The sequence below is a fragment of the Schistocerca americana genome, chromosome 2, assembly GCF_021461395.2.
Source record: "Schistocerca americana isolate TAMUIC-IGC-003095 chromosome 2, iqSchAmer2.1, whole genome shotgun sequence".
Taxonomy (NCBI): domain Eukaryota; kingdom Metazoa; phylum Arthropoda; class Insecta; order Orthoptera; family Acrididae; genus Schistocerca; species Schistocerca americana.
Window position 1 is genome coordinate 981,255,031 of NC_060120.1, and position 17,415 is coordinate 981,272,445.

At 42.2% G+C, this 17,415-nt stretch overlaps 1 protein-coding gene across 1 annotated transcript in view; it reads right to left on the reverse strand.

Annotated features, from left to right (window-relative positions):
* Positions 1 to 5,135, reverse strand: part of LOC124594924 (carbonic anhydrase 1-like) — a 71,954-nt gene extending 66,819 nt beyond the window's left edge. The window contains exon 1 of the mRNA XM_047133416.1: positions 5,052 to 5,135. Within this exon, the coding sequence (XP_046989372.1) occupies positions 5,052 to 5,106 (55 nt within the window). The 5' untranslated portion in view covers positions 5,107 to 5,135. The remainder of the gene's footprint in view (positions 1 to 5,051) is intronic.
* Positions 5,136 to 17,415: the final 12,280 nt, after the last annotated feature.

The window sequence follows — 17,415 nt, forward strand, 5'->3', positions numbered from 1 at the left end:
GAAGTGGAAGCGTGAAGGGACATTTACAGCACAATAGCGTACAGGCTGATCTCGTCTGTTGACTGACACAGACCGCCGTCAGTTGAAGAGGGTCGTAATGTATGATAGGCAGACATCTATCCAGACCATCACACAGGAATTCCAAACTGCATCGGGATCCTCTGCAAGGGCTATGACAGTTAGGCAGGAGATGAGAAAACTTGGATTTCATTATCGAGCGACTGCTCATAAGCCACAAATCACGCCGGTAAATGTCAAACAATGCCTCGCTTGGTGTAAGGGGCGTAAACATTGGACGATTGAACAGTGGAGGGACAAATCACGGTACACAATGTGGCCATCCGATGGCAGGGTGTGGGTATGGCGAACGCTCCGTGAACGTCATCCGGCAGCGTGTGTAACGTCAACAGTAAAATTCGGAGGCAGTGGGGTTATGGTGTGGTCGTATTTTTCATGGAGGGGGCTTGCACCACTTGTTGTTTTGCTTGGCACTATCACAGCACAGGCATAGATCGATGTTTTAAGCATCTTCTTGTTTCCCACTGTTCAAGAGAATTTCGGGGATGCCGACTGGATCGTTCAACGCGATCGACCACCTATTCATAATGCACGACCTGTGGCGGAGTAGTTACACAACAGTAACATCCCTGTAATGGACTGGCCTGCACAGAGTCCTGATCCTATAGACACCTTTTGGATGTTTTGGAACGCCGACATCGTGCCTCGCCTCACCGACCGACATCGATACCTCTCCTCAGTGCAGCACTCCGTGAAGAATGGGCTGCCATTCCCCAAGAAACCTTCCAACACGTGATTGAACGTATCCCTGCGAGAGTGGCTAAGGGTGGGACAACACCATACTGAATTCCTGCATTACCGATGCAGGGTGCCACGAACTTGTAAGTCATTTTCAGCCAGGTGTCCGGATACTTTTGATCACATAGTGTATGTCTTGAAGTATATGCCGTATGCTGATATATTTATGGAGGTACATTAAGCGGCATATGTCGACACCGTCTGTGAAATACGTTGCGAATAGATTCAGCAGCAAAGAAGCAATTAGTTTAAACGTAATGCATGTTGTGGCAGTTTTTCGTACATCTCAGTGTTTGTGGCGTCTTAGCTTTTGATCTCTCATGCTATGGCATAATATTGTATGAACATTCAGTGGTATTTGTGGATAGTGTCTGCAAAATGCGTTGGCATGGAGTTAACAGCAAAGAAGTAATAAATTTAAATCTCATGGAAAATGCAGCAGTTTCACGCATCTCATTGTTTACAGCATCATATCCCCTGAAGTATGATACACAGGGGGTGTTTACATCGAGAGCGATTGTCACCTGACAATAAGGGATATGTGTACCATGTTTGGTTGAAATTGATCCAGTGGTTTAGGAGTAGATGTTGAACACGCACGCAGGCAAACACACACACACGCACACACACACGCTCATGTGGCTGAATAAACTCTCGAGGTTCCAGCTACGTCAACTGGTTATAGACCCACATGCTTTCAGCCAGGCGTTTCTTTGCCTCTGTCAAATGATGACTGACTGCAGGGTGTTTTTTTTCTTTTGTATACGTTTCATTCTATGGGTGTCCTCAGGGCAGACCACATTAACGAAGCACTGTCCTTGTGGGTGAAGTCGTTTGCGTGTTTGCAACTGAAAGTTAAACTGGTGGTAGCATTGCTACTGGATGGGTCACCAATGCTGGACGGGTCTTCTCTGAGCAGCCAAATAACGTTTGTTCTGTATTTTCTTATCCAATTCCTCTCCTATAATAATCCTTTCCTACCCACAGGAACCAATGGGTGAGTATAGCAACTCCGAGACTTCTGAATCAGTCCTTTCATTATTTTATTTTTGTTTACTTTCCCTGCCATAGTAACCAGGACAGAAGGGTTTCTCATTTTCCAGGTTGGGAGTTGCGGAAAGACTGGTATCAAATCCATATAAAACTCTACATTACTCATTAACTTCAGAATAGAAGCCAGGCCAAGTTTGTGATGACGTCAAAGGTAAGGAAGAAGGATAAACAATTTGGAATCAAAGATTAGTTGAAAAGAGGAATTTTTGACGCAAGAGGTACAAAAAACAGAGATGAAGAATTGGATAGGCACCCGTCTACAAAAAAAAAATTATGCTCCTTTAATTACGGAGACATAAACTGAAGTGCAAGGAACTAAAGCAGTTGATAAAGAAGCACAGCAAGCAAGAGCTGATACTTTCTCCCGATACACATCTCACAGAATGATCACACGGGGAAAATCAGGAAAATTAGATTTCATGGGAAGACATAGGGACGCAACACGAAAACGGGGGCGCAATAGAGTCTCCATAGGTACCCTTCAACATACATTGCGAGGCAGCTTGTGGTGTCTAGATAGAGACGTAGATTGACTGAAGATATAGAACGCCAAAAGTGTCGTTGTAAGGAGCGCAACGAACTTCTAAACTACTTCCAGAAGCAAGCAGAGCTCCCATGTGTGAGTAACCATAGAGCATAAACGATTTTCTGTGCTGGGCTCTGAGTGATATTAGTGGAGACGTTACGTGACACCAGCGGGCTTGCAAGCACTCAGCTCGCCTCAGATTCCTCTGAAAATTTACTGAGAAGACTGAAAAACCTAGCACTGTAAGGCACACCGTCAACCACATGTCCTAGTTCTCACCATCATCACGTGCAGACATAAAACTTTACTAGATTTAACAAAAACACAAAAGATTTCTCTGTAATCATTTCACTAGTCCAAGAAGAGTGATAGTAACAGTAGAAGCACCCTCTGCCATCTACCCTGAGGTAGTTATGGAAGTACATTTACTGGGATTGTTCCTGCATGAAAAGCAAGTCGAATGCTTTCGTTGGTAAACTGTGCCAAAAAGCCCCTCTTATCGACTGACGTAGCTAATTAACTGGAGGGACAAGGAAAACGGCTTACTATCTCCTTCACGACCTTATCATGTTGAGGACGGATAATAAGGCAAAAGAAGGAAGAAAGATTCCCGCTATATCCCAAGGACGTTATCCACACGTGTCAGATAGAGCGAGGTGGCGCAGTGGTTGGTACGCTGGACTCGCATTCGGGAGGACGACGGTTCAAACCCACGTTCGGCCATCCTGATTTAGGATTTCCGCAATTTCCCGAACTCAGGCAAACGCCGGGATGGTTTCTTTGAAAGGGCACGGCCGATTTCCTTCCCCATCAATTCCTAATCTGAACCTGTGCCCTGTCTCTAATGATCTCGTTGTCGACGGTACACTACTTCGACTTTTGCTACTACGTGTGATATTACATTTTCCTAGGAATTCTTGGCTGCACTGCGATGCTGGAGTCGGCAGTAAGTTTGCTTAAATCACGTCCGAAAAACAACTCACGCTCTCTCTCTCTCTCTCTCTCTCTCTCTCTCTCTCTCTGCTCACAGGTAAGTGCTTGTTAGACGTGTTTTTGGCGAAGGATTTATGTTACCGCGTACTCCATACCTGTCACTTTTTAAAATTTTGGTTTACACTGTCCGTTGTTATTGAATTTGTGTCGACCGGGTTTTTGTTTGATGTTGCTGGAAACAGTCGCTACTGCGACGTCCACAATGGTCGGAGCTCAACTCCTGAGCAACGAGTTTTTGAACCGCTTCCCTTCTGAATACCAGTCCAGTGTCTTACTTCGCTGCATTATATTACAACCTACCAGTGATATGTTTACCAGCCCTGCAGTTATTTTCTGTAAGCTGTGCTACAAACTGTAATGCGTATTTACTCACGAACAAACAGTTTCGCTCAAGAGACCATCGTCAAGTCACGGATGAACATTACATCAGGTTTCTTGACATCGGTTCCAGGATCTCCCACCTGTACATGAATCCACCATCTTATACATGGCTCATGGATAAATGTTTAAGATAACTGCTGCATTTACAAGTGACTACCAACAATAATTATGTTTATGACGACAAGGAACCATTTCTCAATCTGATTTTACATTCACCCGTGGCCTGAAGATGGTCCCTTGACCGAAAATTTCCACGAATACACATTATTATAGGAGTTGTTGGTGATTTCCGTGATATCACTTTATTCACTACCTAACATATTTTCATATTTGAACATACTAAACATGGAGAAAAAATTGCAGTGTTTGAAGTCAAATATGGCAACCATGATTCATTTCTTGGACTCCTTAATTTACCTATAGCTAAGAAAACAGCAAAACTAACAGAAACTACTGCACATCTTCCATAGCGTTTCCACAGCTATAGTTTCAGTCAATAATTTTTTAGTATTTGACTCAAGGAAGTTGGATTATGTACGTGATTGCATTGACGAAATATAAGAACTGACTCCGGTGGGAGAGGACCTTATGATAGAGTAATCTACAGATGGGTTACTATCGTAAATAAATGAAGTATTGCACATTTTTTCGTCTTTACTTATCTGTCATTCTACTGCTATTAAAAGAAATTTCTGTATAAATGTGCAGAAATGTCGGTTGTATTTTTAAGAAACTACTGTCGTAAACGCGCATGTTACTGAAATATGAGATCAAATTCCCAGCTAACTTGTTTTAAACTTTCTTTATGATACTTTCCTCTGTCGATTTCGCTGTGAGCACTTGCTAAAAATTGTCTCAAAAACATTGTTATTTACCACTAATTATTTATATTCGCGATACAGTTTCCTGGTTATTAGTTAGTAACAGTGCTAGATAATAGGCTAAATAAATAATTAATGAAACAAGTAGAAAATAAGTGTCTATTTTAATTGCCGTAATGCCTGTCAACTAATCACCATCAATTAGTCTAATTGTTTTTATTTCTGTGCTGTTCTCAAGCATTATACGTACTTCGAAACACGTTACAGAAATGAAATTGACGAAAAGAACCAACAGATAGTGAATAGTTACTGTCACTATAAACGTCTTTATAAATACAAACAAAACTAAATAGAAACTGAGTTGACGAGAATGGATGGCAGTAAGTCTATTGTTGAATTGTAGCGGTCTATACAGTAAAAATTTTCAGGAATCATTAAGAAAGACATAGGTATTTACATACCTGACCAGGCGCAGTATAACACAGCAAATACGATTACACTTGTTACGCACTTCATCCTGCAGTTCTCCTGTTGGGAAAGCGCGGCTAAAGTGCTATATATACTGCTAACTTCCCCTCTGCCCCTCCTGCCTCCCCCCTTCGGTACAGATAGCCAATACGAAGCAGACAGGAAACCAGTCCGAACACTTGGCAAAAGCTGTCTTCAAACATATGGCGCTATCTCTTCGTTTTTAAGTGGCAACTAACACACTGCACTATATTTCTATTAAGCAGTGGTAAATTTGCTTGTATGGTGTGAGTGTGCAAGGGGAAGCTACGGCCACACCTGATTCTCAGGTAAACAGGGTCGGAACTGCAACATACTTACAAGCCGCCCCTCCCCTACAACCTATCATGTGAGCACTCCTGCTCATAACTACGTATTTCGTTAGGTAAAGGCGTACATCGTAATATGAAAAAGCGGCCCAAGAATTTACAACTCCCCTTCATGCAGTAGCTTGCCTAAGCTGCGGCCAGGGATTCAGTTCGTGAGATAGGTAACCTTTCTACCCTCATTACCGATTTCTCCTACTCCTGTACTGGCCTTCTCCTCCTCCATGGCCAATTCTTGTCTTGGCCAGTATGGCCTAGCCATGGCCTGAGATCGTGATGGCCTGCACCCATCGTGGTCTAAGCCTGCCACGCATAACCTTCTCATGGCGTGTGCTTGTCATGGCATGTTCTTGTCATGCACATCCTGTACTTTTCATGGTCTTTTCCAATCATAGCTTTGTTTCGAGTCATCATTATTCTGACTGGTTTGATGGAGTGTGCCATGATTTCCTGTCCTGTGCCAGCCTCTTCATCTCATAGTAGCACTTGCCCTCAATTATTTGCTGGATGTATCCCAATCTCTGTCTTCCTCTACAGTTTTTATCCTCTACAACTCTCTGTAGTTTGTGAAAGTTATTCACTGATGTCTTAACAGATGTCATACCATCCTCTTCTTCTTGTCAATATTTTCCATATATACCTTTCCTCACCGATTATCCGGAGAACCTCCTTGCTCTTTACTTTATTAATCCACATAATTTTCGACATTCGTCAGTAAAACCACATCTCAATGCCAGTGTCTGTCATGGCCTGTGACTGTCGCGTCCTACGCTAGTCACGCATGGCCTGTGTTTGTCATAGCCTGTGCTCGGAATGGTCTCTGATTTCCATGGCCGGCACCCATGATGGCCTGCGCCTCTCATAGCCTGAATCTTTCATGACATATGCGTACTGTACTCTGTGCCCATCACAACATGCATAACTACTGCATCCTACATGACCTGAATCTGTAATGGTCTCTGCCAGTAATGACCAGTGCTTCTTATGGTTTGTGCTACTCGTGGGAAGTGTTAGTCATGGATCATGATTTTCATGACTTGGACCGACAATGGCCTGTACCTTTCATGCATAGCCTGCACTTGCTATGTCCTGCGCTTGTCATAGTCTGAACTTATCATTAACTGTCCTTGTCACGGGCTGTCATGCACCGTATTTGCTTGTTAAGCGTGAAATGCGGTTCTTATGGTCCGCGCCAGTCATGGCCTGCACTTGTCACCACCATTACTTGTCATGGCCTTGCCTGTCATGCAATACTTGTAATTGTCGTGTCCCGTGCTAGTAAATGTGAAACCTCCCTTTAGAAAAATTTATGAATTACTGTGCTGATAAACATCTTACGTTATTTGATTTTCAAACAGCTGGGCAGAACTGAACTACTCAGACGTTTCTATCTTTACTTATTCTGAGCAACACTAAACTGACACACAATATTTTCAGCGCGACGCAATCTGACTTTCAATAATCCCTATAAAAGAATGGCCCTGACTAACAATAACCTATACCTTTCATGAATCACTTACCTCACAAAAATCTTCGTTACTCGAACTACTGCAATTCAGCGGGCACCAATACTGCCAGCTAAATAAAAGATTCTAACTACTGAAGGCACTAACTACTGATAGGCATAGTTAGCAAATGAAAGATTTTGATAGAGAACAAACAATGTATTTACTTTAATAATATTCAAAAGTCATCATATATATATATATATATATATATATATATATATATATATATATATATATATATATATCAGTTCATGATACCAATCTTACAAATTTACTCTTTCTGGTGAACACACGTCCAGATCGTCCGCTCTCAAAATTCTGCCATCTCTCTCCCCGCATCCACCACTGCTGGCGGCTCACCTCCAACTGCGCAACGCTACGCGGTCTTCACATCCAACTGCCCAACACTACAATAGCGAATATTCCAACAATGCCAACCAACCACAGAATGCACGCAGCACAGCCAGTGATTTTCATACAGAGCGCTACGTGACGTTACCAACATAAAAACCTAAACAGACTACTTACAAATGATCCATGACTGTCATAGCCTGTACTTCTAAGGACCAGTTCACGTCATGTACCCCTCAAACGTTGTATATGTTATGGTCTGTGCCCATGACAGCCAGAATGCTTCATGACTTCCCAGCTATCCGTCATCCACCATGACAGCCTGCGTCTGTAATGACTTGGATCATTCATGACATGTGCAAGTCATAACCTGTGATAGTCATGGCATGTAATTGTCATGGTCTGTGTTTCCCATGCATGACGTGTACATTCCACAGGCTGTGCTCATCATGTACCTGAGTTACGTGTCCAATTGGATTTCGCGCGGTGGGACAGACATTAGAGGATCTATTATTCCGATGGCGGGACAGAGATTTGTATCTCTGTTATGTTTTTACGATCTGATGACGTTCCACACATGTTATGTCACTGAAATCCTCTGCGAAGGCTTACAGAAGAAATGAGTAGTTCTCTTAAAAAGGGTTGGCCTCATATTCCAGTAGCACAAACGTTAAAAATTGCGTCTCTACATAAGAAAATTTGTGACACTGTCCGCTACACCTTAGCGAAAACCGCAACTCGATATATTTAGTAGTTCGTCATATATCTAGGGTGCCCTGCCTCAGCTGTCTCGCCTTGTACACAACAATTTCATTAGTAGTTTTCAAAATCTTCCTATTTCTCCGCTTTCGAAAGTTAATCTTATTGATTTTAATACTAAGTTCAAACCTAGAACCAACGATTATAGTAGCTGTGCCCACCGCACACCGGCTACTTCCAACATACAGCAAAACCGCTACTCTAGCGACCTTCAATTGTCTCCATTTGCCCCAACGATACAGCACTCCATCCTGGCAGCCAACTACGTACCACACTCACTGCTGAATGTTGTGCACATTACATTACTACCCTCTTACAGAGTATAAACATATTTGTACGCCTCCATAATCTCCAAAAAAATACATTGGCCACCTGTTCCGAGTAAATGGTACTGTCGTCTACTACAAGATTCACTAATTTTTTTTCCGTGTAAGTTGCTTTATATAGCCTAACTTCATTCTAACCCTCTACAGCAGATCCCATCCATATGCCCCCAGCCATCTCACAAGAGCGGCAAGATTGTTCCCCTTTATACCGAGCCTCAAAATGGTTCCTCAACTAGCTGTCTTATCCAGTTCGCGCCCATAAAGTCATGACTATATGCAAATATCACTGTCGTATCGTGTGTCACTGTATAAAACCGCCCTGGATTTCTAGTTTTTCAATATGCCCCTCAAGATCGTCTCTGTTTGACCATCTGCAGAGAAACACAATCAAGCTACAATCAAATGAACACCGTCATCTGAGTATCACATACATTTCTTCATCTTTTGATGTGTTTCCAACTATTTTATTTTAAATGTATGTTTATTGTTAAGATCAGACGTATTAGTGTTGCCATATCTTCCCGCATGATGGAATTCAATTACAGTAACGACATGAACAATGATAAACCACTTTTTTTAAAAAATAGTCAATTACTCTCACGTCAATTTACTTACGGGAAGCTCATTATGACTGCACACCAGCAGTGAGGACATGAATTTGAATACTACCATTTATGAATATTGTAGATTTTATCTTGTACCCGATTCCCGATTGGGTTTTACTGTGAAGAATGAGATGATAAAAGTCCTTCCGTCATGATGGATCCTTGCATTAACGTTCATGAGATTTTAGAGGTAGAAGGTGGTGGATAAGAACAGGTACATAACATTCTGAATGAAGTTTTTCAATATGCGGGTACCGAGTTTTACGTAGCTCGAGTTTAAAGCTCACCAGCACGGACAACTGAAATTCTGTTTGGGTGGATGATGAGTTATTTCAGTACATTTACATTGGCATCAAAATCCAGTTTTCTATAAACTGATTACCAAATACCGTTATTGTACTTGCTCATATAGAAACTCCAAGATCGTCTTTAACGTAGGTCTGAGCGTCTCGCGACTGATGCTGGCGCATCTTCGGCGACGGTGACACTTCGTTTGCTGCCACAGTCGCTATTGAGCGATGGCGAAATAAATCTGCGGCACAACGCAACGAGTCGGTAATAAAGCTTAGAAGTTATCGATTTCACAATTTAGTTAACGTTGAATTGTCAGATGTTTGGATACATACGTTTGCGTGACTAATCAGAGCTTTCTGGCGTAGAATCTTGGACTTTGGGCTATTTTCTTGCTTTGCTTGGGATCGAGTAATCACTCATACCGACAATCAAGGGAGCGCTTGTGTCTTACTTTTGTGTTCGATGTAACAAAAATCCTTTTTCTTATTCATTGGCAGTTTGATCTTACCTCCTAGTACTTCAATGTAATATTGTTAACATTCTTTAGATGTTTATGTTGTGTTCTTCCGTATGGTCCACTTTTTTTATAACGCGTATTTCCTTAAGCTTTTATTACGTTGATATCGTTTTGAAACATTGAAACTCTAATGTCCTGGATATCATCATCACAATCTACTTCCAAGGATTAGATGTCGTAGTCATCTGTTCCGGTCTTTATCATCCATCCACACGGTCTACTTAGTTCTCCATTTGTAGTCGGCCGATAATTCATTACTATTTTTGGCAATCTATTTCCTATCATTCTCTCAACACAATCCTTCAGTTTCATTCTACTCTATTGCATCTTGTCATTAACTGAAGAGATTTTTAAATCTGATCTGATCACTTTATTCCTTACTTTATCCGTGTTATTATAGACCTTTACATACATTATGAAATTCATATCTGCTGCCTGTATACGTTATTTTTCTCTTTCTGTTACTGTGATTCGGAACCATGCAAAAGAGTAAGGCCAGCCATAACTAAGAAATTTCACTTGTGTCTCCTATCTTGTTCTTCTCCCATAAGTTCTTCCAATTGTTCCGCCGATAGCTTGATATTTATTATCCTTCTTCTGAACGTCTTTGTTGTAGTTGAAACTAATATAACATTCTAGATAAATGAAGTGGGACACTTGTTTTAAAATTTTACATTTATTATTATTTTCGATCTGATCAGCTTCTTTCCTTTGAAAGCCATTATCACTGTCTTATTTGGAGATATAGTCAAGTTGTAATATATCGTGTGTTGCCTCAATCTACGTACAAATCTTTGTAAATTATCTTTTCTTTCCTGTATCATCAGCATATACACAGTATTTAACGGTACAGTAGTTCCTATTTTAATTCCTTTCCACTTCATAACTAGGTCATCGATATGATATTAAATAATGCGTGTTATAGACTACACGCTTGTGAAACACGTTGATTTATTAGAACATCATCTGACATTTTCGAAAGTGAAGAACTATTTATAGACTCTTTGTGGTATTAATAATTAGTTTAGAGAAACCTATTATTACCAATATGTTCCACAAAAGTGATCTTTTTTACATTACCAACGATTTTCTTATAATCAGTAAATGCTAAATGCGTTTGTAAACCAAATTTCCAAAGTTTTTCAATAATCTTTCTTCTTGTAAATATGTTATCATTACACAAATGACACTTTCTGAACTCTGATTGTTCTTCTGAGATTATTGCATCAACGATAGTTTGTTGTCCTTGATTCAGAATTTTCACATAAATTTTATGTCTTGCATTTAGTAAATTTATTCCTTTACAAATTTCTATACTTTCGTATAGACTTTTTTAAATTCAGAAATAATTTTAGTTGTTTTCCATTTTCCAGGCGCGGAACAGTTCTCTCAACAGGTCTTTAAAAAATAAAGGAACCAAAATTCTGAAATGATTCCTCCATATTTCATTCATTCAGAATTAATGCCATCTAGGTCAGTAGCTTTTCCATTTTTTGTAATATCCTGGACATTGAACTTGATTTCGTAGTTGTATTTTGTGCCTCCGCTTAATTGTACACGGGGTCTCCGTCGCCATAACATTGTTAATAGGGACTAGATTCTCATCACATTAATTTCATATTATTCGGGGATCTTACAAGCATTTCGCAGCCCGGAGTGGCCGAGCGGTTCTAGGCGCTTCAGTCCGGAACCGCGCGACCGCTACGGTCGCATGTTCGAATCCTGCCTTGAGCATTGATGTGTCTGATGTCCTTAGGTTAGTTAGGTTTAAGTAGTTCTAAGTTCTCGGGGACTGATGACCTTAGAAGTTGAGTCCCATAGTGCTCAGAGCCATTTGAACAAGCATTTCCGCAGCGCGACACTTTTATGGTAACTGGATTCATGTGAGTAGTGTGTTTCATGAGGGTCCAGGCGTGACAAACGATTTTGATCGATCTTTGCTTCGAAACCCAGACGGAGCCTCACAGGTTACAAGCCGGATATTTTTAGAACTTCTGTGAATGCGTTCCGGTGTCCGTTCTAAGCATTTTTGAATCGCCAAGAAGGATACAGCTTAAAAAAGCCTGTTTCTTTGTAACAAGAATGGCTTTAAGCTCTCCGCTTAAATTTACCAGGTCCTAATTAACTTGGAGACATCCTTAGGTTGTCAGATACTTTTCAAACTGATGACCTAAACGGGACACTCCATCCACAGCGAAGCATAACAATTGCAAACCGCACCAGACTTGGGTAGAGCTTCTGCCAATCCTCTTCCACTTAGTGTGTAACTTCCCTAGCTCCTCATCACTGAAAGCCCTCTTTCATGATGAGTTTATGAGCATGCAATGTGAACGAACGAATAAATGAAAGAATGAGTGAAATCGAAATAGCTCTTTAGCCTGCAAATCTGGCTAAATTATTAACTTCTAAGCCTACCCTTCCATTTAATATAAAAGGTTCTCGAACACAGTGACTGATGACAACACACTCTTTAATGTTACTATGTAAGCATGAATGGGAATGGTCTTTATTCCATTTCTAGCCATTATGGATCTCCAAAAGATTTCACGAACAATAATCTTTCACCAGTTGTCACTTCTCACTTGTTTCCGGTACATGCGTGATTTAGGTGGATGCAAAACAACAGTTTTACACACCTTAATTCTGCTGCATAAGATTTTAAAATGTCACTAGAACCAACGGATTCAGAAGTTCGATCTTAGTTGGCCCCAAGTTGTGTCACATACAGGGTGTTACAAAAAGGTACGGCCAAACTTTCAGGAAACATTCCTCACACACAAAGAAAGAAAATATGTTATGTGGACATGTGTCCGGAAACGCTTACTTTCCATGTTAGAGCTCATTTTATTACTTATCTTCAAATCACATTAATCATGGCATGGAAACACACAGTAACAGAACGTACCAGCGTGATTTCAAACACTTTGTTACAGGAAATGTTCAAAATGTCCTCCGTTAGCGAAGATACATGCATCCACCCTCCGTCGCATGGAATCCCTGATGCGCTGATGCAGCCCTGGAGAATGGCGTATTGTATCACAGCCGTCCACAATACGAGCTCAAAGAGTCTCTACATTTGGTACCGGGGTTGCGTAGACAAGAGCTTTCAAATGCCCCCATAAATGAAAGTCAAGAGGGTTGAGGTCAGGAGAGCGTGGAGGCCACGGAATTGGTCCGCCTCTACCAATCCATCGGTCACCGAATCTGTTGTTGAGAAGCGTGCGAACACTTCGACTGAAATGTGCAGGAGCTCCATCGCGCATGAACCACATGTTGTGTCGTACTAGTAAAGGCACATGTTCTAGCAGCACACGTAGAGTATCCCGTATGAAATCATGATAACGTGCTCCATTGAGCGTAGGTGGACGAAACTATAATGAGCTCTAACATGGAAATTAAGCGTTTCCGGACACATATCCACATAACATCTTTTCTTTATTTGTGTGTGAGGAATGTTTCCTAAAAGTTTGGCCGTACCTTTTGTAACACCCTGTATAAACATGGAGATTATTTGATTGGGGACGAAGAGGATTTACTGTCACAGCCTATAGACAAAACCGCAGTCCAAAAAGTGGGTTGTGCAAACTGACTATCCTGGTTAAGAAACTTATTCACGTCGTTCTGCATCAATGCTCTGGAACTGAGTCTAGAAGCTACTAGGAGGCGGGCGAATAATCGACCCCGACAACAGGCCATTGCTTTATTCGATTTCTAGCCATTATGGATCTCCAAAAGATTTCACGAACAATAATCTTTCACCAGTGGTCACTTCTTACTTGTTTCCAGTACATGCGTGATTTAGGTGGATGTAAAAAAACAGTTTCACACGCCTTAATTTTGCTGCATAAGATTTTTAAATGTCCCGCGAACAAACGGATTCAGAAGTTCTATCTTCGTTGGCCACAAGTTGTGTCGCATATAAATATGGAGATTATTTGTTTGTGGACGAAGGGGATCTACTGTCACAGCCTATAGACAAATCCACATTCCAGAAAGTGGGTTGTGCAAGCTGACTTTCCTGGTTAAGAAACTTATTCACGTCGTTCTGCATCAATGCTCTGGAACTGAGTCTAGAAACTACTAGGAGGCGGGCGAATAATCGACCCTGACAACAGACCATTGCTTTACAGTCGCAGGGGCTCACCGTCGACCGCCGTGTCTTTGCCCTAATAACAGCAACAGTTGTCTAGAATAGGTTTTGTCTGGCAAGCGCAGATTACACATGTAAGGCTTGGTATATACAAGGTGTCCCAGCACGAACGGTCAGTACTCAGGTATATGACAGGAACGATAATTCGAATCAAGGAAAGTAAAGTAAACAGTGACTCTAAAATGCATACCTTAAAAGCTATGAGCACTTGCTCAGTAGATGAGGTTTGTTTCACAGTAGCAAAGATGAACAAGTGCTCTTAGCTCTTAACGTATAGATGTTGGAGTTGATGTTTGCTTCTAATGATCAATCATGTCATAGAATAATGGGAAAGCTCAGTCTAGTAAGGAGTTTGCTTACAAAAAACTGTTTACACCCATTTTGCAATATGTCACAGACGTTTGTGACCCATACGAAGTGGGACTAACAGGGAGAATATAACGCATACAACAAAGGGCAGCACGAAATATACCGCGAAATCTTACTTGCAAAACTAAAGAACCAGTGTTAAATGGGGTGACTAGCTACATACTACAGCCTTCTACACTACTGGACATTAAAATTGCTACACCAAGAAGAAATGCAGATGACAAACGGGTATTCATTGGACAAATATATTATACTAGAACTGACATGTGCTTACATTTTCACGCAATTTGGGTGCATTGATCCTGAGAAATCAGTACCCAGAGCAACCATCTCTGGCCGTAGTAACGGCCTTGATACGCCTGGCCATTGAGTCAAACAGAGATTTGATGGCGCGTACAGGTACAGCTGCCCATGCAGCTTCAACACGATACCACAGTTCATGAAGAGTAGTGACTGGCGTATTGTGACGAGCCGGTTGCTCGGCCACCACTGACCAGACGTTTTCAATTGGTGAGAGATCTGTAGAGTGTGCTGGCCAGGGCAGCAGTCGAACGTTTTCTGTATCCAGAAAGGCCCGTACAGGACCTGCAACATGCGGTCGTGCATTATCCTACTGAAATGTAGGGTTTTGCAGGGATCGAATTAAGGGTAGAGCCGCGGGTCGTAACACATCTGAAATGTAACGTCCACTGTTCAAGGTGCCGCCAATGCGAACAAGAGGTGACAGAGACGTGTAACCAATGGCACCCCATACCATCACTCCGGGTGATACGCCAGTATGGCAATGACGAATACACGCCTCCAATGTGCGTTCACCGCGGTGTCGTCAAACACGAATGTGACCATCACGATGCTGTTAACAGAACCTGGATTGCTCGAACAGTCCACGGGTGTACTGCCGGTCCATAGTGTCCAACGGACACCCGTGGACTGTTCGGGCAAGATATACGCTGGGAGAAGTTGAAGAATTACATCAGAACCTGGATTCATCCGAAAATACGACGTTATGCCATTCGTGCGCCCAGGTTCGTCGTTGAGTACACCATCGCAGGCGCTCCTGTCTGTGATGCAGCCATGGTCTCCGAGCTGATTGCCCATGCTGCTGCAAACGTCGTGGAACTGTTCGTACAGTTGGTTGTTGTCTTGCAAACGTCTCCATATGTTGACTCAGGAATCGAGACGTGGCTGCACGATCCGTTACAGCCATGCGAATAAGATGCCTGGCATCTCGACTGCTAGTGATACGAGGCCGTTGGGATCCAGCACGGTATTACTCTCCTGAACCCACCGATTCCATATTCTGCTTACAGTCATTGGATCTCGACCAACGCGAGCAGCAATGTCGCGATACGATAAACCGCAATCGCGATAGGCTACAATCCGACCTCTATCAAAGTCGGAAACGGTACGCATTTCTCCTCCTTACACGAGGCATCACAACAACGTTTCACCAGGCAACGCCGGTCAGCTGCTGTTTGTGTATGAGAAATCGGGTGGAAACTTTCCTCATGTCAGCACGTTGTAGGTGCCGCCACCGGCGCCAACCTTGTGTGAATGCTGGGAAAAGCTAATCATTTGCATATCACAGCATCTTCTTCCTGTCGGTAAATTTCGTGTCTGTAGCACGTCATCTTCGTGGTGTAGCAATTTTAATGGCCAGTAGTGTACATATAGCTCCAGATAGGACTGCGAAGCATAGGTTGAAAATACCGCTTCAGCTGTAAATTTATTTATTTTCACATGACCAGTTTCGGACTGTTATGAGCCCATCCTCAGGTGTCGTAGCTGTGCTGTGGTCCCCGAGCGCCGCGTGTACCAGGCGCGGTGTGCTGCCTATGAGAGCAGAACAGGGAGTAGCGGATGCGAACGAGGAGGCAAATTGGTAAACCAGAGTGGCAAAAGTGCTGCCATCTATTGACGGAGAGAAGAACGCGGGGCCACTAGCCCGGACGTTCACAATTTGAATTTAGTGGTTTACATTTAAAATGAAGAAAAAACAAAAAAATTACATAAAAAGACACGAAACAAGTTAAAAGTGCATTATGCGTAGTAAAGGAGCATTTTGAACAGGTCGGTACTGAACTGTAGTAAAACTGAGTGGAAGGTGCGGTATAAAATTATAATATAAACCGTAAAGCGTAATGAAACTATCCTTTTACATGGGTGGCAAATTTAAAACTCCCAGTACCTATTGCAACTTACATCCTTCTGAATCTGCTTAGTCTATTCATCTCTTGGTCTCGCTCTACGATTTTTACCCTCCACGCTACCCTCCAACACTAAATTGGTGATCCCTTGATACCTCAGAACATTCCTACCGACCAATCCCTTCTTCTAGTCAAGTTGTGCCACAAATTTCTCTTATCCCCAATTCTATTCAGTACCTCCTCATTAGTTATGTGATCTAACCATCTAATCTTGAGCATCCTTCTGTAGCACCACATTTCGGAAGCTTCTATTCTCTTCTTGTAGAAACTATTTATCGTCCATGTTTCACTTCCATACAAATACTTTCAGAAACGACTTCCTGACACTTAAATCTATACTCGATGTTAACAAATTTCTCTTCCTCAGAAACGCTTTCCTTGCCATTGCCAGTCGACATTTTATATCCTCTCTACTTCGACCATCATCAGTTGTGCATAGAACTTCTCGTGCCACTTGGGACAGTCTAAGCTAAGTCGTTGCCCTTGACTTGCACCGCTCTAGAAGTAACGGCCCCTCAACTGGAAGAGGAGGAGGAGATTAGTGTTTAACGTTCCGTCGACAACGAGGTCATTAGAGACGGAGCACAAGTTCGGAATAGGGAGGGTTGAGGATGGATGGCTGGACGCGGATTTGAGCCGCCGTCCTCCCGAATGCGAGTCCCCTCAACTGGTTTTCCTACCAAACATACACGGAAACTTCCTGGACAGTATCCTCCTCCACCATCCAAGATGCAAAGACACTGTTAGCACTGTTTGAAGGCGTCGATGCTGAGCCTTCGTCGTCTGTACAACATTCCGCAAATAATGTAAGGTGCCTGCATGGAGGACAAATGTGTTATATCGCGTAGCTGCTAATAAACTTGGTCCAGTCTTAACATTAATTTACCTCTTTTCACTATTGTACCA